A 24,665-nucleotide genomic window follows, 5' to 3' on the forward strand; every position below is an offset into this window, starting at 1 on the left:
TGTTTTGAAATGAAACTATTCCAATGTAAGATAATAGCAGGATGCCTGTGAGATGCTAGTCTTTGGTAACATTAAGCTCCTTCCCCTTATGTAAGCCTCATTAAGGCTTTTAGAAGAATGAGTTAATTTGCTGCACAATACCTCATCTTTCTGGTCTTATCATCACTGTAAAAAGATTCTTGGAAATTGAAGTCCCATCACTCCTCTGTCCATGCCTGGTACAAGTACTGTTCCTCCCACATTAAGTCCATAACCAAAATTCTTGGCCTTGAACTATACAGAACATCGGGCCCTGGACTAACCTCTACTGCTGGGAGACTGAGCCTCTTTCCTTTTGGTTGTTTGATCCTTTGAACAGATGGTTTTCTTCAGGAAAAGGTGCTGAGTGAGAGCTGAAAAACCAGGTTTAAGGTATCAAAAGAACTCAAATACTGACCATTTGCGCAGCCCTGCCAAGAGCGACTCAAGCTAACGGTAGAATGAGCAAACCAAAAGGTGAGGATAATCGCTCTTTATTGAAAGATCTGAACCATATACGTGTATAACATGGGTTTTTTTGGAAGTCGGATGATGAATTCATAAATATTGAGCTATTACTTTACATCTTCATTATAAAAAGCTAAATGTTTATGAGTGAGTGGGATCAAATATCATAGTTAAAGCAATGGTATATCCTGGTCTAAATGAGGAGATTGGCATTCAAAGCTAAAAAAACAGTAATTCTCAAATACTATAAGACAGAGGGCCACACACACAGGCATATATTTCTGTATTGATGCATTTAATCCATGAAACTGAATATTGTTTAGAAATGTGTTGATGATGTGTTATGATTGTAATGTTTTTGGTAATGTCCATGAAATATTTTTGTAAGTGTGGTTGTATAATGTAGTTTTGATGTTGGTTTGATGATTTTTTCTCACTGTGCAGGATGCCTTTTGAGTATTTGGGGAGACTTGCCATCTTTAACATGACTTCTCATCATAATCAATTGCTACTCACCCACCTGCATTCACTCATGAATCAGGATTGGGAGACACCCACTACCAAGTTTATAAAATGTTTCCTTGAGGTTTGTTCGCCATTTGAACCCTGATGAAAATTTTTAAACCGGGTGTTTTTTAAAAGCTATGTTTTTGAATGAAGTCTTTTTGACCTTATCCAAAAGTTGTTGTTTTTATATGTTAAGACAGTCCTCGAGCACACCACTCAATCTTTTTCTTAAATAACATAGTTTGTTGGACTAAAATTTTGTTTAATTATTTTCTTTTATACATGAATGTGACATTTACCATACCGGCTGGTCAACAGGCACGCTAACTAGCTTAGAACATATTATTTATTGAAACTCCTTCACATAACTTTTCATAATTCTAATGTCCTAACCACTCTCAAATTTTCTCTTCCTCCCTCTGGATCACATCTGGACTGCCGGTATGCCTGGCAGGTTATTGCCTCTTGACAGACAGAATGACCTTTTGAAGCTCAATCGAGCCAAGAGGTGCTCTTTATCCCATCATTCAAAAGACTGTACCGTTGATGTTATGGTTTTATCCTCCAGGACTTCATGAAACATTGGTGTGGTCATTTAGGATCCCCTGATGATCTTAGCTTATATTTGGCCTTGTTATGCATGCAGTCCCCCTCCAACTCATCAAGAAAGCAGCAGCCTATGTTGTCTTAAATCTGTCCAAACATTGTCCTGTACACTGGCTCCCTGAGAGCATAAGATGCTGATGTTGGCCTATTAGATGTATCTCCAGTCTGTGCTGTAATAAAACCGCTTACTTACTTGGAGGCTCATTATCAAAGAACCACACAAACATGTGTCAAGGATTCTTGAACCACAGTGGTGGTATAAATTCCAAGTTCTTTTTTAATCTAGCAGATTTGCTCCTTAACACTGTGTCCTAACAGCGAGCATCTGACTTTAACATCAGATGCTTTTTGTCCACACTGAAACCATTAAATATCCTCTTCTGTTCACATATCTATGAGCTGTGCACACAAGAAACCACTCAAGTAAAAGATGGTGAGTACTTGCTAACTTCAAGCTCCCTGGTGATTTCCCTCCGGCCAGCTGTTGCCTTATTTAGGTTGTTGTAGGAAAGTGAGGAGAAATGGAGACAACTCCTCATTTCAACTCACTTAATCAGCTGTTCCTCATCCATGACGTGCTCTCAACGTGAGAAAGGAAGTAGATAGAAACAGTGCTTCTGACAAAAGTTCAGCTGAAAATATGCCACATTGCACTGCATCACGTTGCGTTGTGTCTTTTGCGCCAGTTGGGACATTCCAATAGCAAACAAAGCAATGAAACATATTTTGTCAACTCTTACTTGTGTCACATTCAATTAGGACACAGTGTAACTTGTCAAATAGTTCAATTGCTAAACAACCAATAACCTGCAAATTCACAACAGAAGTCAATGGAAACAGGCTACCACAGGAATGGTACACGTGATAATAAATACATTTGTGGCCAACATGTTCAGTTGAACAACTTTTAATGTTTGCTATCAAGATGAGAATTTTGTAGTTTGACAGAGAGAAGACTGCCTTGCATTCATGACATGTCCTCAGTCATGGCACTTTAGCTTTAATTTGGAGGTTACAACAGCTGAAGAGTGTTGCTGTAGTATGTGTCTCTCAGATTTAAATGGGTGTTAAGTGTGAAGAAGGGTCTTGATAAGAAAGACACATTACAGTCACCTTTCCCTAGACAAGTCAATACCTTAAAATTCCAACAGGTGGAGAATATTTTTCCCAAAGAAAGCAGTAAAGCTGTAAATGTCATCAATGGAAGTAATTACTGAACCTTTTGCATGAATCAGTAACCCTATCAGCCTTTAGCAGACACATTATGGTGATTTTGTGCCACTGAGAAGTAAACATACGCTTAACTAACCATATAATAATGTTTAAATACTAATCTCTTTTTTCTTAGTTTTGACACACGAAGTACTAGATTCCTGTCGTCAAAATGAGTAAATCTTTCACTCTCGTTTCCACCTCATGGACTGAGACAACCACAGCTCCATGGTCCTCTCGCCAGGTTGTTTTACTTTCCTAAAGCAGTGGAGATGTATGATGAGGATTTCCGCTGAAAGAGCTGTTGAATTTCTCCCTTGTGCGTTAGTCAGCGTCCCCTGGGGCGACCTCCCACACTGAACAATGTTGATATATGATGAGCAAGCTGTATAACTCTTCAATTTCCTTTGATTCTCTCACTTAATGTATGTATGTGTGTGTACTCTTATGAATGCCAACTCACTTACACCCTCATCCTCTATCCATCTATTTCGACGTATTGAATTTTTCTCTTTTGACTGCTTCCTTTTCATTGACGTCTCCTCAATTAACTTTTCAATCTCCTCTGCCTTTTTGACTCTTTCAGAAATGTGAAATTCTTTGGCCGACTGCTCCCTTAAAATGTGCAATTACCATTGTTTTCATTTTTAAATATCGACTCATTCTGGCCAGGATATAATTATAATTAGGATATCCTTTTCCACTCGCCAGTAATAAGTCACATTTGATGATTTCCCCTTCACGTTTCAAACAGAGCTGGAGGCCTTTTTCCAAGCCCAGAGTTGTGTCGCTGGATGCTTGGCGTTGCAGCCATGGTGATGGATTTGAGGCCCTTCTCAAGAACAACACGGCTTACCTTTAATCGTGGCACTCCACTTTACACATTAGCACAATCAGTTTAATTGGGGGAAATAGCTGAGTGAGAGGTGGCATCAACGCATGCAATCACCCAGCATCCATTGCTGCCTCTGGACAGGACTGTGCGTCACAGTGGCTGCAGTGGAAAATGTGAATCTTTGTGAATGCCTTGTAATGTAGAGAAATATCTTTGAGGCCTGCCAAACTGTATCACTGTGCCCATTTGTCTGGGTGGTGTTTTTATGTTACTTTGGGGGGGTCACAGAGCTCTAGCATTTGACTCCACCACAGAGATGTTTATCCATATCCATGTGTTGGAGACAGTCTATAATATCACCAACCTTTATGGTTTTAGGAGCCAGATTCTCATATGTCACGTCCTCCTTGAGTACGTCATGGTAGGGACAAAGCCAAACCAGACTGGTTTGAGTTCAAACAACTGTATAAATGCTGTTCTTTGTAAATGTGCACAATAAACAGGGCCATGTAACAGTCTGTGGGTGGGAAATTGTCACAATCTGTAGTACTTTGTGAGGGGGAGTACTCCCCCCCCCCCCCCCCCCAGTTTATTTATTTTAACAAAAAGTAAAGCTGATCTGGATTTAGAAATAAGTGGTTTGGTTTAACCATAAAACAGTATTAAGTACAGGTTTTTTAGCCACTTGGAGGCAGCAGAACCAGCTGTAAACACAACACTGGCATATCATCAGCTGCTTGAGTTGATATGACTAACATGCTAGCAAACACCTACCTATTTACACGCCCAGAAGGAACACATCAACGTTAGCATTTATTTGGAGTCATGTTCCTGAACTTGGGTTAATGCTTCCTCCATAATGGCATGTTACCTGACCACAACCCCAAACCTTAACCATACCCCTCCTCGTGCCTAAATCTAACCAAGTGGGTGTTACATGTAGTAAAATGGGTCTGTCGTGTAGATACTGCATATTTATGCTGTTGCTACAGCTGGATATACTTGCCTGACCTACCTACAAACAGGTTGTGATGACCCCAGATGGGTTTCATTATCAGTCAGCTAACTTCCAGTTTAGCCCTCCAGTAACTTGAATGGGATAAAATGTTTCAGCTCTTCTAGACAAATGCTTTCAGACCAAATGGATCAAATTGCGATGTGAAAATGTTTCGTAGAGCTGTGTGGAGCTGCTGAGTTGTGTAATTCCTGGCAGGTTTGTCAATAAGAGAGACATCTTTCACTTTCCATATTGTCCTTCTATTAATATTAATGCATAGAACAATTGTGCAAGTTGGATTACTGGCAAATACTAAGACGTATGATAAGAAATGATTTCAACAGGTACTATGCATTCATTAAATAAGCATGAGCCTGAAGGTGTCTGAAGACAGTGTATCATCTAAGCTAGCCAGAGCTCTGTTTTAGTACATTAATGGAAATGTTGAGATTTGTTGAGTGATTAGATTACTTTAAATCTTTAAGTAGACATCTGATTGGTTAGCAACTCTTCTTACTACAACAGTGAACCAGCAAACAGATGAGGACTGATAACTGGAGGTCACTGCTATGTCTTTGTTCTTTCCTCCACTTCAGTTGCTTGTTTAAAAAAAAAGAAATATCATGCTTTTTGTTGCTCTTCATTATAGCCTCACACAACACTTGGCACAGTCAACAGTGGCTTGAGTCCAGCATATTCATCTATGGTGAAGTACCAGAGAAAAAGTCTACCATAATTCTGTTGGCAGCTCATGAAATGTTCCCTGTTGTGTGCAGTCACGTACTTACAAAGTTTTAACAACACCGTCCAAGTGCAAACAATCACATTTGCAGTTTGTATGCTAAATCTACAGTGAACAGGGTCATCCACACCCTTCTATTCAAACCATTTACATATTAAACACAATGCTCAGCTTAAAATATGTAAATTACATTGACCCAAGTGTGATCAAGTATTAACAGATACTATCAGCTCTCACTGCAGACTCCCTATGTGGTTGTATCATTTTATATTTTTACATTTTTTGCACATTCTAAAACTCGTCTTGCAACCTCGGCCGCCTGTAATATCTCATCTGCCACCCTCCCAGGCTTGAAATCACTTGAGAACAGCATTGGAGACATCGGCGTCAGCAGGGAAGACGGGTGGAGAAAATCCATCTCCACCCCATCTTTCACTCATCAGTCAGCACCACGTGCAGTGACCTAAGCAGAGGCTGCAGAGGTCAAGACCACGCTGTCCATCTCTGTTACTCTGTGCATGAATAAACAGAGGCTAGTGTATGGGTGTGCGTGTCCGTCAGGGTGAACGCACGCACATGAAAACACACACACACACACACACACACACACACACACACACACACAGCCTCGTGCCGACTCCACTGGCATAATTAGAAACATTTGGGATCATTTGCAAAGGGAACACAAGCTCTGATGGGATCCAGATGCACTACTGGGTTTCAGCGAAATACAGGAACCCTTATTTACGAGGGGCCATTACTGGCTCCTCACCCAGGGAGGTGTGTATGTGAGTGTGTGTGTGTGTGAGTGAGTGTGTATACTGGCCAGTTTGTCCAGATACTAAATGAGTGTTTGGGGGTGGATCATCCATATTCAGGTCAGACTCAGTTTAATGACATTTATTTTGGTGAGAAACTGAGGGTTTGTTTTCACTGTATTTCTGAGACTCAAACAGAACACTTTAAATTGTATACACAGAAAAGTTTTGTACTGGTTCAATTCCTTTTTAATGATATAGAAATCCACATTTTCATCAATAAAAACAATAAGTTTTCATTACTGTCTTGGTGGCTTCTATGTAGTATTTTGTGTCCTTTCTGAACTTCACACCAAAAAACAAAAACAGTTCAGTTCAGTCTTCGTCTGTTGGTGCCAAAAAAAAAGCTTTTTTCCTATGGAGGAGAAAAAACCCCACATGATTAGTTTCCTTGTTGTTTTCATATGAAATACTGTTAGCTGAGGAGTGAGAAACAGCACTAATGATTACTGTTTATAGCACAGAGGGGGAGTGTTGTTACTTGTAGCACTGCTGACACCTTGTGGCTAATGGATGAACAGCTAATGCAGTAAAAGTTGTTTAGGGTTCCCTTTTGACCAGCAGGTAGTGTGAAATCATGAATCTCATAAAAGTTATGGGCAGAATCTTTCAAAGTAAAAGGTTATAAACCTCAAGATGCTCATGTTGAAAAGAAAAATCTGTGTCTGCTCATAAATACAGTAAGTCTGTGTGATCCATTTCCAAGAGCAAACAATACATGCTGTTCTTTTAACAAATGGAAGAGCCAATCTCATTGACTTGCATAATTTTATCTATAAAAAATGAAATAAAAATCAGCTGCAGCTTGGTTTTATTTACTGATAATAAAACATCTTTAAATAGAACTCTTCAAAAACTCAAGATAAGAAATCCTTCATTTCACTCAAGGCAGCAAATCAAAATCATTATACTTTATAATAAAACAGATAAAATCCATTTCTGTAAAGTAGAAAAAAGACATAAAAGGAAGAAATGGGAGAAAAATGCCTGCTGAGTATGAACTCTAAAGTCTGTATGATTTCAGTTTTATAATCAAACGCAATTCAAAGAAGACAAGAAATATCATGGATCCAGAATATAAAAACTGTGGGTATGACACATGTTTAACCAGGCTTCATTTTAACGTACATTTAATATTCTTTCATTATCCAGTCATTCACCTTTGCATCCTGTCATTCTCTTCACAAATCTTGAAGGTTTCACACACTGAAGCCCACATTCAGCCTCCAACCCGTCCGCTGTTATCTCTTTCTTCAGTATGCTACTGTAAGAAAACAGGTATAATTCCTGGTGAAAACCTCATATAACATGACTGATATTCAATCTTCAGCCTATAGAACATTTTCTGTTTGAGAAAAAAGAAGATATAACAAATAAAAAGCACATCTTCTCTTCTATAATTGTCCTTAAGAGTATATTCAAGATGATTGTGTGTCCTGTTAGTCACACTAGCACTAACATGACAGAGGATCTGATTCACTTAGTAATATTTATTATGTTTCGTATCATGTTGCATCATGTGTCATATCACACTTAGCTACATTACGTTGTGTCACAGCATGTTGTGTAATATTATATCACAATATGCTGCATGATGTGAAAGGGTGATATGTTATGTCATGGCTTGTTATGCAGCATGACTGACTCATTGCGTGTTTGATGTGACTGCAAAGATCATATTATCCCTCTGGACTGCTGAACTCTATTAAACAGACTCGCCTGTGTCATCTGTTTCAATGACAAAAGAAGGTGAAAATACAATCAGATATGACAACACACAATGAATAAAACTCCCACTGGCTGGTTATCAAGACATCTGGTGTCAAATCAAGTCACATCATGTCACACTGAGGAATGTCACTGACCTTTCAGCAGTGTTGGAGTCTGTTGATAAGATCAGCTTAGTGCTCCTGTTTGTTTATCGGAGGGCTTGAATCGCCCATGCTGCCCTCCGTCTCCATCACCAGCGCCTGATTGATCAGGAAGCATAGTGTTGCTTCTGAGTGTCCGCTGCTGTTGGCGCTGTGTAACTCACTCACGTGACAGTAAACTGATCAATGGAAGGAAGGATCCCTACAGAAAACACAAACAGGTGAGTTAATGAAATGTGTGTGAATATGTACACACGTGTATACGCAAACAAGTATGTGTGTACCTGGAGCAAGCCGACAGAGGGTCAGTCGAACATCTGGAGGAGAAGTCTTGAACAGCCTCAGCACCTTCTACAGAAAGATTACACAACTATGATCAAGGTTTATTCAGATAACATTATATTTTTGGGCTGATGAAGCTTCAAATGGCTGATATTTTGTGCCAGAGTTTTAAATATTTTGACTTTCTGTGGCAAGTAAAGGCAAAAAAGTAAAAAGATCAGCATTTTCTCAATAATCTGATGTTACTGTCAGAGAGTATAAACCTATGAAACTAAATTTAGAACATCACTTCAAAGAAAACCACTCCTAAAAAGTTAAAATGTGGGTAGAACTGGTACATTTTTATGCATAACTGATCAGTTATGCAATACTTATGCATACAACTACATCATATCCATAATATCAGGTACAGAGCTGTAACAATTAGTCAATAGCCATAGATTAATGTTCATGTCATCCTCTTAAATGTGATATTTTCTAGTTTCTTTGACAGTAAACTGAATGTCTTTGAGTCATGGACTGTTGGTGAGGACAAAACAAGACATCTTAGATTGCATCTTAGACGGCAATCAGTAACTGACATTTTTTGACATTTTATGAAATTTTATAGACCAAACAGTTATTCAACATATGAATCAATAATGGAAGTAATAGTTAGTTGCAGCCCTGATCAGATGTAACTCATTTTAATATATGGGTATATAAGTTCAACTCTTTTCGTGTACCAAACTGATACACCAACATGAAATAAAAAGAAAAAAATTCTCAAAGTGAATTAAGTTCACATGTTAACTAATTTGAAACAAATCAAGTATAAGTACATATGGATGAGTCAGAGATAAACTTTTAAAATTTAAATTGTGCACATACTGGATAAGACAGGTCCTTAAGTGACTGGCCATTGATGGCCAATAGTACGTCTCCCTCTTGGATCCTGCCACTCTGCTCGGCTGGTTGGCCAGGGAAAAGCTGCTTTATCCGTATCAGACTGCCAAAGTCCCGCGTGGGCGGATCCAGCTCACACATGAGGAAGCTGAAGCCTAGGCCGTTGGCACTCTTGGTCAAAGTCACTTCCTGGGTGTTGTCTGAAGGTTTCAGAAGTGGAAGGATGGAGGATGGAGGACGTAACAGGACAATGTAGGGAGGTCGGGATTTGAATAGAATGGAAAAAATGAGGTGGATGGGGACAAATGGAAGAAAGAGGAAGTTTTGTGAGGAAGCAAAGAGATGGCACAGCAGCAGTTTTATTTTTCTTAGCTTCAAACTTACGAGACTGAGAAAGTAAAACATAAAATACAAAACTAAAAGTGACAGTTTACGGCTCAGTCAGCCAAATCACATGCAATGTATTATTATGTGAATACAAAAATTACACAAACTTAGACTTGATCTCATCACTCCCCAAAAGGACAAAAACAAAATTAACACAACTGGAATTGAGGAGTGACAATAACTTTATCCCTGAGGAAATGAGACTCGTATTCTACAGGTGGATGCTAGAGTGGGGGCGGGGCTAATAAAACACAATATAAACAGAAGCATAAGAGGCAGCAAGTGACCACTCAGGTACACAGGTCAGTTTTCAGGTGTGCAATTGTTACAACCCAGAGTACTGGTAAACTCAGGCCTGTGAACAGACTAGTGATGGGTTTACACCAACATATAGAACATGGTGTGTTGGTTATATAGGTTGCAATGAGAAGAGTAGCAGAGTTACACAAGAGTAGCAGCAGACTTGAGTTATCTACCTGAACTACAGTAGCTTGCAGACTTTGCTTCATTTAGCTGTAATAGACCTAAATGCACTTATTCTTTTTTTTGTACATTTTTGTCACTATAGTCAACATTACAACAACAATTACAATATCTCTTCAGTCCGCCCCTAAGCCCCTAAAATCTAAATTTGTTTAAAAAAATTAAAAAAATAAAAAATTCTAACATTTGTGAAAAGATGAATAAGTTATTACACGTTAGGTAGTGAGCTTTAGAGATGCTGGTATGTAGGTTTTGTTTCCTTTGGACAGAGCCGGACTCACTGTTTCCCTGTTTCTGTTCTTTATGCAAAGTTAAGCTAATCAGTTTCTAGCTGTAGCTACCATAAACATGAAAGTGATGTCACTCTTCTCATCTAACTCACAGAAAGAAAGCAAATTTCACAAAATTTGAAAATATTCCTTATGTGCAGAAAACAATTGGCCTCATTTTACAGTGAGAGATTAGAGTCCAGTCGCTGCTGACTCCCCATAAGGAATGATTTGAAATGTTTTTCTTTTGATTATAGCATTTGCAGATCCAAAATATGAGCAAACCAGATTCTTTTATTCACAATATAGTCATTTTGTCATTACTGTAAAGTGTTTTTCATGTCAAGAGAAAAAAGAAATCATCATCTTAATTTTGAAATAAAGAAATCATTACTTGCATGTTCTCCTCAGCCTTTTGTAGACATAATGAAAGGTAAGATAAAAATCAATTATTACACCATTTTGAAAAAAATCTCATTGGTCGTCATGGATTGGAATAAGTGATCTTCAGAGAGAGGAGAGAGGGCATACAGTATGACAGATATAGACGAACCAACCAGAGGGATAAGGTAGGCCAGAGGGTTAAGAAGAAGAAGGAGGTCAGGTTAAGCAAAGGAAGATCAGGATGAAAAGGAAGAAGTGTGTGAAAGTTCACCTTCATGCAGTCAGACTAGCCTGACTGCATGCTTAAAACAGCTTAGACACGGCAGGTTCTTTCACGCAGGCTTTCCCTCAGCACTGTGGTGTTGTGTGTCTCTGAAGGAATTACAGACCAATCTACTGACAACATTTCAAGAATGCTTTCATACTTACAAAGCCACAAATACTTCTGAGATGTCCCCAGAAAGAGAACCTAGGCTTTGTGCTGTTGTTTTTTGTTGCGACAATCATATGCATCGTGTGTGCTTGATTCAAAAGGTCAAAATCTAAGCTGAGGTTTCCTACCGTAAGTAGAAAAGCTGTAGTCCGTGGGCCGGTCAGGGACTGTTTGTGGAGGAGTACTATTGGACGAGGACCTGTTAGACCTCAGTTGGCTGGTAGGTGGACTGATACTACCAGTGTCTGCACTTAGAGAAACCCTGGGCAGGTGCACCGCTTCTCTCTCAACCACCAAGGTTACAACCTGGAGGAGAGGAAAATGGGGAAAGAGAAGAAAGGGTAATAAAGCACAGAAAAGATGTGAGTCATGGTGAGTAGAGGACAAGAAAGGAATGAAGAAAAAACAGAAGGGGTATTGGAGGGGTGTGGTTGGCAAGTTAGGAGTTGCAAAGAAGGTCACCACTAGTAGAAACAGGTCATCTATTGTCTCTAATCATCAGTCAAAGTTGTTTTTTACCTCCCCGGTTTTCGACAGACACTCCACAGCCTGCTGGTAGGTGAAACCCTGAAAACTAATCCCATCCACCTCCAACACTCTGTCATCTGTAATGGGACAAACAGATAAAAGACATTTTACTTTCATATTTTCTTCCTCTACTTTTAGCATCTTTGTGCTGTGGTTGAGCTTCGGCTAAAATCCAAAACGTCAAATCAAATGTTCCAGTCTTGATAAGTGTTGAATTGTAGTGACAGAGTTTTAAATGCGTTGTTTGTTGACATTATTGGATATGTTTTGGCTTTGGGGAAGCTGTTGAAAACAATGAATTACCGCTTTGTTTCTGCTGATGCACTCTGACACGCATGAAATGTGTTTATGCTCTTTGGATGGATGCTATAATTCAATTCAATTGTTCTGTGTGCATGTATGTGAACTTTAGACGTAGGCCTCAATAGATTCAATGTTAAGGGTGATATGTGATGTGCCTACTGACCAACAGAATGTAATGTGTAATATTGTTGTCATAATTCATACTGAATGCTTGTCAGTTGGTTGTGTTTCTCAGGGTCTCTTCAGGGAATAACTGAGACTTTATGGTAATAGAGCTTCTCCACAAGGACACATAGAATAGAATAGTATAGAATAGAATAGAACAGAATACAATAGTCTTTATTGTCATTGTACATGTATAACGAAATTGAAAGCAATCTTTATGGTGTCGTAAGTAAAAAAGAAAGAAGATGCTTGTAAAAGAATAAAATTAATAAGTAATTAGTACTAAAACCAAGTACTAAACTAACTGAACACGCCCGCAAGACATTCCACTCGCTAATATTGTAATACTGTGTCTGATATTAAGCTGTGATACCTGTATGAAGTTGTCCATCTCTTTCGGCAGCACCTCCTGCAACAAGGCTCTTGATGTAGATTCCTCCGTTACGAAGGCTTGTGTTGACGCCTCCCTGAACATTTAATGACAAAGTATTTTTAATTAAACTTTACTTTAGAATGTATAAATGGAAGACTGAAAATGACGGGGGGAGGGGGGGGGGGGATTAATACATTTGGCTTAAGATGGTCAAGTTTAATACAGTATTTCCTGCTCTCAGAAGGTGGAAAGTAACCAAGTGCTTGGGTGTTTCCATTTCCTTCTACTTGACACTTCTATTCCACTACATTCCAGAGCCAAATATTGTACTTTTTACTCCATTACATTCACCTGACATCTAGAATTACTAGTTACTTTGCCCATTACAAAATATATATTAATATTGTAAAACATAATGCATTGTTATACATTAAACTACCGAACAGAATACAAAGTGGTTCCACCCGAACAAGCTTCAACATTAAAATGCTTGGAACCATTTCAAGCCAAGTTCTAAGTAATGACTTTAGATACTGTATTAAGTCTTTATAGATACAGAATCCAAAATTTGGGGCATGTTTTTACTTTTATTCAAGTAAATGAATACTGGTTGAATAGCAACTCATAATGCAGCAGTGACCAGTGAAAGAAAAAAACCTGGATCAACTTTTCTGTCTCTCTGTGTCTAATCTCATCAGACCACAGACATTAATGAGATGGGGTGAAACAGATGAGATGGGTGAAACAGACTTTCTGACTCACTGCTGGAGATGAGTTGCAGAACTAATTATCCTCCCTGACAGCTCATTCTAAAAGTTTTTAATCAAACTCTTACATGAAGGTTTGACTAACATATCAGTTAGACGGATACAGGGTTTTGCAAAGCTATTGTTTTTGGATTAAAACAATATGTTGTATGTCGATTTTTCATTGTTTTTAACTCCAGTTGAATATTTGACCTAGTAGTCAGACTGATAACATTCATTTGTGTGGGTTGCTCACCGAGATGCTGAGGCCCAGACTTCCTGATATCTTCCTGAGCGTCACAGTGATCTCGTCCGGCCTCACATTGTTTATAGGTGGATACTGTGAGTAACTATCCTGAAACCAATGAACAGTAATAACATTCAATTTCCAACTGCATACACACCCACACCCTAAGCCATCCATGTATCCAGATTATTGGCAGTACTAAAGAGGCAACAGATCAGATATTTGCTGTCCCAAAGTACAAAATGAACATAGTAGTGACTAAAATTGTAGCTTAATAATGTTTGACAGACTAAAGACAAAGACTGATAATACAATATAGCTGTTTGCATTGTTGATATACATGTGGCTACCTATATAGGGTCTTAAACATCCTTTAAATAATTAGAAATAAAGATTGTTTTATTAAACTACCTGCGCACTGACGCGTACTTCTGAGGGCACATGTAGCCTGTTCGGTGTAGTCTTCGGTGTCATCATGACCGAGACGATGTCATCCGGGTTGCTGTCTCCTGAACGTCCGTCTGACATCGATGTGGATGTGGTGTGTGACTCGTGATTCCTCAACACAGGAGACTGGACACTGGTGGGACTGAGGGAAACTGGGGAGGGGAGGGGGGGGGGGGGATGACAGAATTAAGTGTGTGATTTAGTTACTTTTTTAATTGTCTTACATGTTACTGATGTGTAACAGGTGTATCTGTAGAGAAGCAGGAGTTCTAGGGTCACAGCTGCATTATTCTTTTGGTTGTGAGAGCACCTTTTGGCTGTGAGATAATGAGCTGCACCTCCTCGGGGCTGTTCTGCATCACCTCTGCCGCCTCGCTGAAGGTGACGCCCTCCAGGCTGATGTGGTTCAGAGAGATCAGACGACCACCTGAAGGCAAAGGTCACAGTGAAATGGCGCTGGTGTCCAGTTACAGTGTAATGGTGAAGACCTACACCCCCACCTCTCAACCTCACACGTGACCTTAAAGACCTGGTGTTGAATACCTAAACGCCTGCCATACTCCCCTCTATCTTCCCAATGTCTAGTTTATACCTATCCTTTACATTCATGTTTTTAAATGGAAGAAGATGCTGGATGACAAAACTAAATTACTAATCTTCAGATAATTTAACATACATGATGATAGTAGTAAAAATGACTCAAGTCAACTTTACAAACCTTTCTAAATGTCAAAAATAGAAAAAAATGACCTAAACATTATCCTCCATCTTCACGCAAAGTAATCTCTCTCAGCTCACTACTACATTTACTAGATTAGTAGCTGACGAGGACAGTTTGATTTCTCTTTGGCCAAGGAAAATATAGAAAAAATGGAAGTTAAGTCAGGTTTCTAGACTTATGAGACTGTTACTGATATTTGAAAGTTTAAAAAAATCCAATAAAAGTGTATCAGTCAATAATATTTTTTTAAAACATAAATAATGTTGATATAGATACATATTAACACATTTCATAGCTGATCAAACTGTAATGGAGATACTGTCCTCAGTCCTAGTTGTGCATTTCCATACTACAACGTCTTACTTGTCAACCAGCATATACACAGCTACCTTTATATTCGTGAGCTAATAAATGCTGATTATAAAGTTGTGATTCATTACCTGGCCGTATTCGTCCATCCTTGTCAGCAGGTCCACCGGGCACAATGGAGGCCACAAAAATCCCTAAGTCATAACGTGCTACTGTGTCCTCTCCCACTATCACTATACCTGGATAGATACAAACCACAGAGAAGTCAGGTCAAAAACTTTTCAAATGGAGGAAGAACCTTCTTAAAGGCGCTGGTTTCCTTCCGTACCCCTTCCTGTTTGTTAATACCGTCTTTTTACTCAAAGGAAAGGAAGCCATTAACAACCATTTCCATTCTGTCAAACCATAAACATCCATCTAAAGTGATGAGATTTCCTTAAATATGTCATTATGGTTTTCCACCAGGAAATACCACTCAAATGCAAACAGTTGTATGAAAGTGCGCTTGACCGTGCTGCAGAACAAGTCATTAGAAACAACAGTCAGTGCAAACCAGTCAGTGAGAAAGTCTGAAAACTCATCAAACATCTGCATCACAACAGCTGTCTTAGTGTGTGTGATAAAGTGGCATCAGCTTACCCAGGCCAAATTTGGGGTCTTTCTTCAAAGAAACACATAAGACTTCTCTCTCTGGTGATGACCCCTGTTTAGGCGGAGTATCTGTGAGACAAAGGAGAACAATAACCCTTAATCATTAACTGACATGAAATGTAGTCTTGCCTTTTTTCTCAAATGATGCAGCCAAAATGTACTAAATATTAAATCTAATGACTGCTAAAATCATCTTTGCTATGCATCGCTACAGTGGAGCAAAGCACTAAAATACTTAAGGAAAGCCATTTGTTAAATAGTGGACAGGCAGTTTTACAGTCACATGCAGGGCTTCAGGCAAGGAATGTGTGCAGAATACTTGGTTATACCTCTGGCTGCTGGGGAGTAGGAGCGCGCTTCAGATCCACTCTTTTGAGAGCAGGCTGGGGAACGCATACCAGTGCTGCTACGCTGACTGCTGGAGCAGGTACTGTAGAAGAGACACATAAAGTCACACATGAAGTCAATAACAAAATAGTGATGTTACACAGTTTTGTCTACCATTACCGGTGCTTTTGTTTTGAAGAAAGTTTTTTTGAATAACCAGAGGAAATACTGGGCGAGATTAGCACGAGCTAGCCTTGGAAGTTCAACTTTAACTCATGAAAAGCCACATTATTAGAGAAGCTGATGCTTTTTGAATGAGAGTCAATCATCAAGTGACCATCAGTTTGACGCATTGCACTTTAAAGCTACCCTTACCTTTGTTACATTTTTACATTTTTTTGTTTAGGTTAAAATGCTATTAATAAAGCAATGGCACTCTGACATGGGGGTAGGACAGGGAGTGCGGGGGTGGGAGAGGGAGTTGCTGTTTAAGTTTTTTCAAAGTGCTGTGTGAAATTCGGTAAGAGTCGCTTTAAGGTACTTCTGCTCTGGTTTTAGCCTTAAGCCATGGTAGCTACCACATGCAATGAAGTAAAATAAGACTAGATGCTCATTCACCTTTACTGTACTTTAATTGTGCTGAAAAACAACAGATTTTATGTGAATATGAGAACTGGGGACTAATGCACCTTTGTTCATTGAGGCTTTGGCGTTGCTGTTTGATGCGGCCCTCAATCCTGGCTGTGACATCGTCACACAGCTTGTTCAAAGGCTCATCCTGAGGTGTGGTCAGTCCACTGTCATCCTGTGGCGTCTCAGAACATGACACGGACTTGAGCCGGCTCCTCTGAGCGCGGCAGACTGCTGCATACTGCACAATGTTCTCCTCTGGAAGCAGAAGAAAAGTCTCGTCAGTGAATGGAAATTGTGAGGCCACTAAAATGTAGAACAATACATTTCGATTTTGTTGTTTCTTCTCAAAGGCATGAAGAGATAAAAAGGCAGCAGAAAGCTGTAACTTCCTGTAAAGTTAAACATCTCAAAGATAGCTTTTTATAGTGGTAATGGTGCAATAACTGACCTGAGACCAGGCTGTGGCTGAGCTGACGAGAGCTCATCTCATTGTTAAACTTGTGCTGGGATGAACAGAAGTTACACAGGTATTTTGCTATCTTCGACCTCTCTGTGATAAAGGTGTACTTCTTCTTGCTGCCCCGGGTTTCTATTACAAATTTACGCCTCTGTAAGAACATCAAAGATAGAATTTTAGGGGATAAGAAGGAACACATAGAAATATCCAATGTCATTGCAAATCAGTAGTTTCAGATTTTAGCTTTGGCATCAATTTGATTTGAATTTCTTGGTATGTATTTCATCCAGCACTACCTGTGAAACGACAAAGCCTGTCCTATTGTTCCACTTACATTGGAGGAAATGGTGGCTGTGTCCCTCCAGTAGAAAACCTGATTGGTGGATCTGCAGCCTCCTTTCACCTCATAGACAGTAACTCCTTTGGCACAAACCCCGAGGATAAACTCCCCTTCTAAAGGCTTTTTCTCACGTGTCACACGGTGGAACAACACACCATATTCGGGCAACTGCTGACACACCTACAGAGAGAGAACCATCAAGTCTGTGGCATATCACTAGATATTGATTTTTAAATCAAATCGGACTATATTGCTACCTTGAGGAATTCAAGCTCCGATTCATCGATGAGCATCTGAGCATTGTTGGTGTGGAGCCGTAGCAGCTCCCCCTGAATGTAAGGTAAGGCACGTTTTTCCATCACACTCTTGGAGACATACTGGTCAGGGCGGTAGTAGTTCCTACCGTACACCTAAAAACAATAAAGTAGATTTAAGAGAATAGATCAATTTCATAGAACGCAACAGCAAGTTTTTACACATGCAATATTTTAACAGAGAATCTTAATTTTGCTTTAAGAGAAAAAAGCAAATGCTAAAGGAGGAGGTGGTAACATCTTTTTTGTGGCAAAAAGCAACAGGACTTATGGGAAATGTAGTCTTAATAATACAGTAGCATTTAAATTGGCAATAATAAGATATAGTGGCTGCAGTTAAAGCTACAATATGGACACATTTGTTTCCAGTGATGATACAACTACATTCTACTCAACAACAACAACAGTTGTTTGTGTTGTTGCCTTTAAAAGGGAACTAATAATGATAATGACATTTGTGGCTGTCAAATGTGAGAAAATAAAACTGATGATATTACAGTGATGTCATCAGGGTTAAATTGGGATTGGAGAGTACACATTCATAACAGACAGACTTACTAAAAGACTGTGGATAAGAACTTTGAAAGATGTCAGGCAGGGGCGGTCCAATGAAATGTGCTAGTTGGATGCGTTATGGGAAATGTAGGATTCAGTGTTTGACCCATACATTGTACAAAACGTCTCTGTTTCTGTTACATTGTTTTAGACTATCCTTTTTGAAGATCTTTCTCTTGTGAGTCACCCAACTTCATTGAAGTGCAATGTTAAATTACCCTCTCAACTCATGTAGTGACTAATCTTTAAAATTGTACATTTAGTTAAATTAGCTTCAGGTACACCACCTCAGGCATGCAGTCTCCATACTCCGTCTGCAGGGCCAGAGCTCCCAGGTAGAGAGCAGTCTCTTCATGGCAGGATAGCCTGTCCTCCAAAAGGTCCCTCCTGAGCTGGAGGTAATACTGGTGACGGGTCTGTTTGTGCCTGATAGAGAGAGAAGCAAACATTCAAAGGTTTCCAGATGAATTCTGCTGAATGATTTTGTAACCGAGGACTTGTTTTTTGGTAATCAAAAAAGAATGCAGAAACTTACAAAAGAAGAGAAATGTCATTGACAAAGAATTTAACCCTGAAGTAAAGGACGAAGGAGGTTGTAGGCACTTTCTTCCAGCTGTCAGGAGCAACTTTGGAAATCTTGGTATCGTTGTCCACAAAGAAAAACTCATTATCTAACCAGAGAAGAGAGAAGATGTGAGTTGACACATTACATTTTGTATGAATTATTAACCACACAACATCCACTGGCCTGCTCACTGGCACGCCATTTGCAACCTCTCTGCTTCTTTACCATCAGTATAAGCCAGGCCGAAGTAGAAATGTTCCATGAGGTTGGAGTGAGCCACTATCATGTCAAAGACGTCTCCTCCTCTGGATTTCACCTCACATTTCACCAGGATGTTCTGACCGTTTGGCATCACCACACTCAGCTCTCTCTGGATATTAGGAGATTTCACTTTCTTTGACTGAAACACAGAGAACAATAGAAGACAGAATGACAATACTGTGGTAAATTAATAAAAAATGAGAGGGAAATGTGGGGATTAATAAGCATAGTAAGGTTGGGAACCTTGTAAGGTGGGTCATAATGATGTAAACGACCATTTTTATTTGTGTTCTATTTGTAGTATGGCACAACTCGACAAACAGGACAGGTGTTACTTCAAGGTTCAAGGTTCAGGTTGTACAAAAGATGAATGGAAACTGCTATCCTTCAATGAAACATCAAGATTAGAAGCAATGATGACTGTGAGCAGAGGGATGTCACAGTGTACTGACACACCTTTACATCATTGTGGTACAGTGAAAAGTTAAACCACAAGACATCAGTAAAAACTAGATGTTATCTGTATGTCCAGTCACTGTTTGATTACATTTGTGTAGCTGGAAAAATATGACCACTGTTCTTAAAATGTCAGATTTTCCCATAATTGTCAATGGAAAATGGTTTATAATCACAGTATATATGTTGCATTGTGAGGACCTCTGAGGTCTAACAAAGCATATTAAATGTGGGGCTGCAATGATTAGTTGATTAATCAATCAGTCATTTTTGTTGTACAGATGGCTTTATTTAATTTACTTAGGTATTTTAAATCTAATTTTATTGTTTATCTGTTTTTACCATAGACTGTATATAAGAAAGGTTTTTACATTTACTTATTTATTTTTATTAACGTCATCCACCCTGTTTTTGTCTCGTGTACTTGTATCATTTCTATTTTTACTTCCAGGTGAGAGAAGGCACAGTATGTGTATAGAGTGACTAATGTGACAGTTGGGGGTGGCAGTGGGACTCCTCTTCTTTTTTTTTTTTTTTTTTGCTGCCCTTTTCACTTTTTGGGGTGAGGATAGTCGTGAACTACCTGAAGTCATTTTGGTTTGGATGGTGGTTTATTTTCCTTCCTGTTGTGACATCTTTGTGACACAGAGAACTCTTGTATGTTGTTTATGTTTTGTTTTGATAAAAAAATCTATAAAATCTATTTGAATCATTATCATTTGAGTCATTATTCAAGCAAAACATGCTCTGGTTATTGCTGCTTTTCTTTTTTTCATATCTGAGTAAATCTTTATCATTTGGACAAAACAAGCACATGGAGGACATAATCATGGACTCTGAGAATTTTTGAATTCTTTAAAAAAAATGTGATAAAACTTACAAGACTAAATGATTAATAAAGAAAATAATTTGCAAATGAATCAATAATGAAAATAATGATTTGTAAACCTATTTTAATGGATTAACCTCCCAATAAAACACTTACAGAGCTATGTTACTGTCGCCAACTTTCATATTACATGTCTGTCCACCTGTATGTGTGTGATACAAACAAATCCGGGAACCCTTTATAAATACATTGCTCTATAAAAATCCCACAGCGTAACTTAAAGCCTCAAAGACAAGACTTAGACCGTCCCTTTCAACTACTGCAAAGCAACAACTCACCACAATGGATCCAGGCAGCTCCAAGACCACTAGTGGTTCATCTGCCATTCTGATGAACTCAGGACCCATGTCCTGTAACAGAAGACAAGGTAAATGAAAATATATCATCAACTGCATCCATCACAAGATTTTGATGAAAACTGCGATGAGGAATTTGCTTTGAAACTTGCTTTAAAATACACCAATTTGCCACTAGTATAGCATGCTCATAGAGGAACTGTACAACTGGAGACAATGGCTACCGCTCAAGGAAATATCAAATTTCATCTAACCACTAGCATATAATCTGACATACCACAACAACATACCATGCTTTATAACATTTATCTGCCTCACCTTGATTTTCTTCTCATTCAGACTCATATTGGAGTCAAACTGTGTGATGGATCTAGAGTTGCCATGTCGATTGCCATCCATGTACGGACTACAGGGGTTGCGGTTCAGATGCTGCCAGCTGCTGTAACTCTCCCTGTGTCGACCTCCTGGGGACATTCTGGGGGAAAAAAAGAGTTTGCAGTACTCAGTATTGATGGGAAGAGTGATCTGTCACTTATGAGATGATGGCTTTCCAATCAGACAGGAAGCGTTTGATGGCTCTTTTCGTGGTTTTGTCTTCCCTGCACAAGTGCTGTCTCTTTTCTTGCCCCCCCTCCAACTTCTTTGATCATTTAACCAAATATATGTACTTAACTATGATTTGAATTTCATTGATTGTAAAGTAAACAACATTTCATACCCCATGGGCTCAGGTGGATAGGATGCTCCTGAGAAGGTCCTGGAAATCTTCTTCTTCAGTGCCCATGTTGAGTTGCTAAAAGAGCCTCCTGAAAAACATGTAACACATTCATATTTGTTTTGATATGGTGTCTAAATGTTTCTGTCTGTTTTTTGAACCTGACCAAAAGGAATCTTACTGTGTAATCTGTCTCTGACCATCTGACTGCGATCTGTCAAATGGGATCCATTTTCCGCCATGGACACATGATCGACCTGTAAAGAGATCACTGTCCAGCTCAAGGAAACAAGCAGGAAGTCATCAGTTGAAGCAAAAAAAAAAATCACTAAACCTAACCAGCTGAAACCACGCCCCCACACACTACCTATCCAGTGCCCACTCACTGAGTTTCTATAGACGTCCTCCACCAGCTGCCTGATGAGCCGCTCCGCCGGAGGCAGCACCATAGTCTTGTGGTGCAGTTCACAGGTGTCCAGGATTGTCAGCAGGTCGGTCCGCCTCACCACCAGTTCCTCACACATGCTTAGTAGCAAACCCTCCAGCTCTGTGCTTAGCTGGACTGGCTGTCAAGAACAAGAAGATGGCAAAACAAATGAAGAGCAAGCACTGAGAATGAGTTTGAGAGATTTGAACGTAAGGTAGCAGACAGAGAGGGAGCAAAATACCTGATTTTGAGGTAGCTGATAATCAACACACCAGTAAAGAGTCATCCCCAAGGAGTACACAAGCATCTGATGGACAGTGGACACAGAAAATGATTCAGATATTAGCATTGTAGGTGAAGCTAGATTGCCTTTGGGAAGGTGATATCGGGGCACATACACACATAATCTCCATATTCTGTTGATGATATACAGATGTTTATGTTTTAACAACCTTTTCAGCTGCAGCCCTGGTGGAGTTTGCATGGCCCTGCTGGACCTCAGGAGCCGTGAAGGAGGCCACATCTTCATATCGGGCACAGTTCTTAAAGGCCAGACCCCCATTGGCTGACAGTAGCACCGAGCACGGGCTCAGCACACTGTACATGTTACCTGAACCTAAACAGAGAGCAGAACGGAAACCGGTGACATTTACCAACCAAGGATTTGATAACTTTGCCATTTAGAAACAGCATCTTTTGGTGAAAGGCATTAGAGATATCAGGCAGGCAGCATGTTTTCTTGAATTAAGTTCTCCTAAGAGCAAAGGGGAGGCGGAAAAGGGAGGCAGGAGTGGCTGAGTGGTCGGTTACCTTTTTTGGAAATGCCCAGTAAGGCCTCAGTGGTGGCGAGCAGCAGACACCAGACCTCATCCTCATCCAGTGGTGAACCCCGGGCCTCCAGCACCTCCGCCAGGGTCACAAACGTACCCATCCTGCTGGGAAACACACACATGTAACACAAACACACACACACAGAAACCTGTAGATCTTTCTAATAAAGGGACACCAATAACCGGATAAATGTAACCTAATGCTCTATAATTTGTCCTGTCAGATGATGGGTAATATGGTAAAAATTTTAAATATAATAATAAACTACAAAGTAAAGAAATTGAGGATGTTGTCTGATCCAGAAAAACAACTTTATTCTTTGATTGTCATTTGATTCGTTTGACACCAACACTTTATTTAACTTAAACAATAGAGTTTTCTTATGACAAGAACATTTGTTAAGGGACATAATAGGTTTGGTGGCTGCTGGGCAGATGCCTTTATTGTTCTTTGTCATTTGACATTGTCTGAGAAGTCACAGTGTTCAAAGGGTCAGAGGTCAGAGTTTCAGACAGACAAGCTTAGAGTTTAGTGGCATTAGACCTAATTGGAAACAAATCCAACACATAGGTTAATTGCCTCTCATACGCCAGCTATCCAGATGATGTAATTGTCGTGCCCTGTTGTATAGAGAGTTTCTAGGTAAGGACTGTCCAGGTTTTCGTTTTCAATTGATTAACCGGATTAATGAAAGATGCCAAGATGGCACAGTTTTAGTTTTCAAAGACTGCTGAAAGGGAAACCATGAGACACTTCTGAATTATACTGTGAATATAGGCACACTTATACACTTTTGCTTGATGAGTAGTTTTTGAGGGTTTGCTGAATCTTTAGAGTCTATTTGGTTTGGCCTGGTGTTGAGTAGTATTAAAGCACTTATGTGCTTACGTTGAGGGATTTCTGAAATGGTAAATTAGCTTGAGAGGTTTCCGGTAATTGATAGTATCCGGTATACTGGTGACAATACATCAGTAGCTCAGGTGAAACAAAGGACTGCAGTTCATGTGCATTGGATACTAAAATATATGATTAGTATTAGATACTCTCAAATTAGTTGGATCTTCAATAAACCCTTATTTCTGTCTATTTCTAGTAGAGAGCATTGTAAAGAGCATTAGACATATTGAAGTATGACTTGTTAAATAAAGAGAATGGATTTGATATGATAGGATATTTGATATACCACATACATACATATGTGGCATATGTGGTATGTGGTAATACACCCTTGATGCATTACCCAACTATTTCCCCCCCAAAATTTTTGGTTGAGTTGGGGACTTTCTAGCTTTTGTATAAAGCCAAATATATTTTTTAAGCACGGCAAGACTGCACACTTTCTACATTTAGTCTTCAGTCAGTTGCTTTAGCCATTGCTGCTTCTCACTGATCCTTTTCTGTGTAATCATCTGACAGAAGATGAAAAATAGCAGGCATTATAAACTATTAGGAGGTAAAGAGATGTATGTCAGTAGTCTCAGTAAGCTGTACTGACACAGCTACAAGCAAACGTTTAGTATGCTTTTTTAATGGTTCGTGCAAGAATTAGCATAAATCAGTAGACATAAACACTGCCACTGAGAAAACACTGCACCATGTCCACACACCTACATATCCCTCCACTACATTTTGAAACTGGGTCAAATTTGAAAAAAACCATAGGGTTGCTTTATGGCACAAAGCAGAAGGAAATTGCTGTACTTCTAGAGCAAATTGATGATGTTGGACAAATGCTAACTTCCATGTAGCTGACTACAGATATTTTTGTAACATCAGGACACTGCAGCTAGCAATGCCACTGGTATTATATGAAGGCTACTGAGAACAAGCAGATTAACATGAAGTGTTTACATTGCTCTCATTAATCTGAGTTTTCATTATTTGTTGATAATGAGATTAACGTCTGAATGCT

The 24,665-nt window shown here is 39.3% G+C and overlaps 1 protein-coding gene across 1 annotated transcript; it reads right to left on the reverse strand.

Moving 5' to 3' along the window:
• Nucleotides 1-8,229: 8,229 nt before the first annotated feature.
• Nucleotides 8,230-22,853, reverse strand: frmpd2 (FERM and PDZ domain containing 2). The gene is made up of 25 exons (XM_053341616.1): nucleotides 22,733-22,853; nucleotides 22,375-22,538; nucleotides 22,164-22,229; nucleotides 21,882-22,061; nucleotides 21,677-21,752; nucleotides 21,499-21,586; nucleotides 21,099-21,255; nucleotides 20,763-20,834; nucleotides 19,104-19,278; nucleotides 18,849-18,984; nucleotides 18,601-18,739; nucleotides 17,702-17,854; nucleotides 17,439-17,624; nucleotides 17,096-17,255; nucleotides 15,676-15,756; nucleotides 15,168-15,275; nucleotides 14,317-14,433; nucleotides 13,971-14,158; nucleotides 13,569-13,667; nucleotides 12,567-12,660; nucleotides 11,717-11,802; nucleotides 11,326-11,503; nucleotides 9,227-9,441; nucleotides 8,359-8,425; nucleotides 8,230-8,276 (listed from the first exon to the last, which is right to left on the reverse strand). Exons 1-25 carry the CDS (start codon nucleotides 22,851-22,853, stop codon nucleotides 8,239-8,241), a joined length of 3,144 nt encoding a protein of 1,047 aa, XP_053197591.1. The 3' UTR covers nucleotides 8,230-8,238.
• Nucleotides 22,854-24,665: the final 1,812 nt, after the last annotated feature.

This window comes from Scomber japonicus, chromosome 20 (assembly GCF_027409825.1).
Source record: "Scomber japonicus isolate fScoJap1 chromosome 20, fScoJap1.pri, whole genome shotgun sequence".
In the NCBI taxonomy this organism is placed as follows: domain Eukaryota; kingdom Metazoa; phylum Chordata; class Actinopteri; order Scombriformes; family Scombridae; genus Scomber; species Scomber japonicus.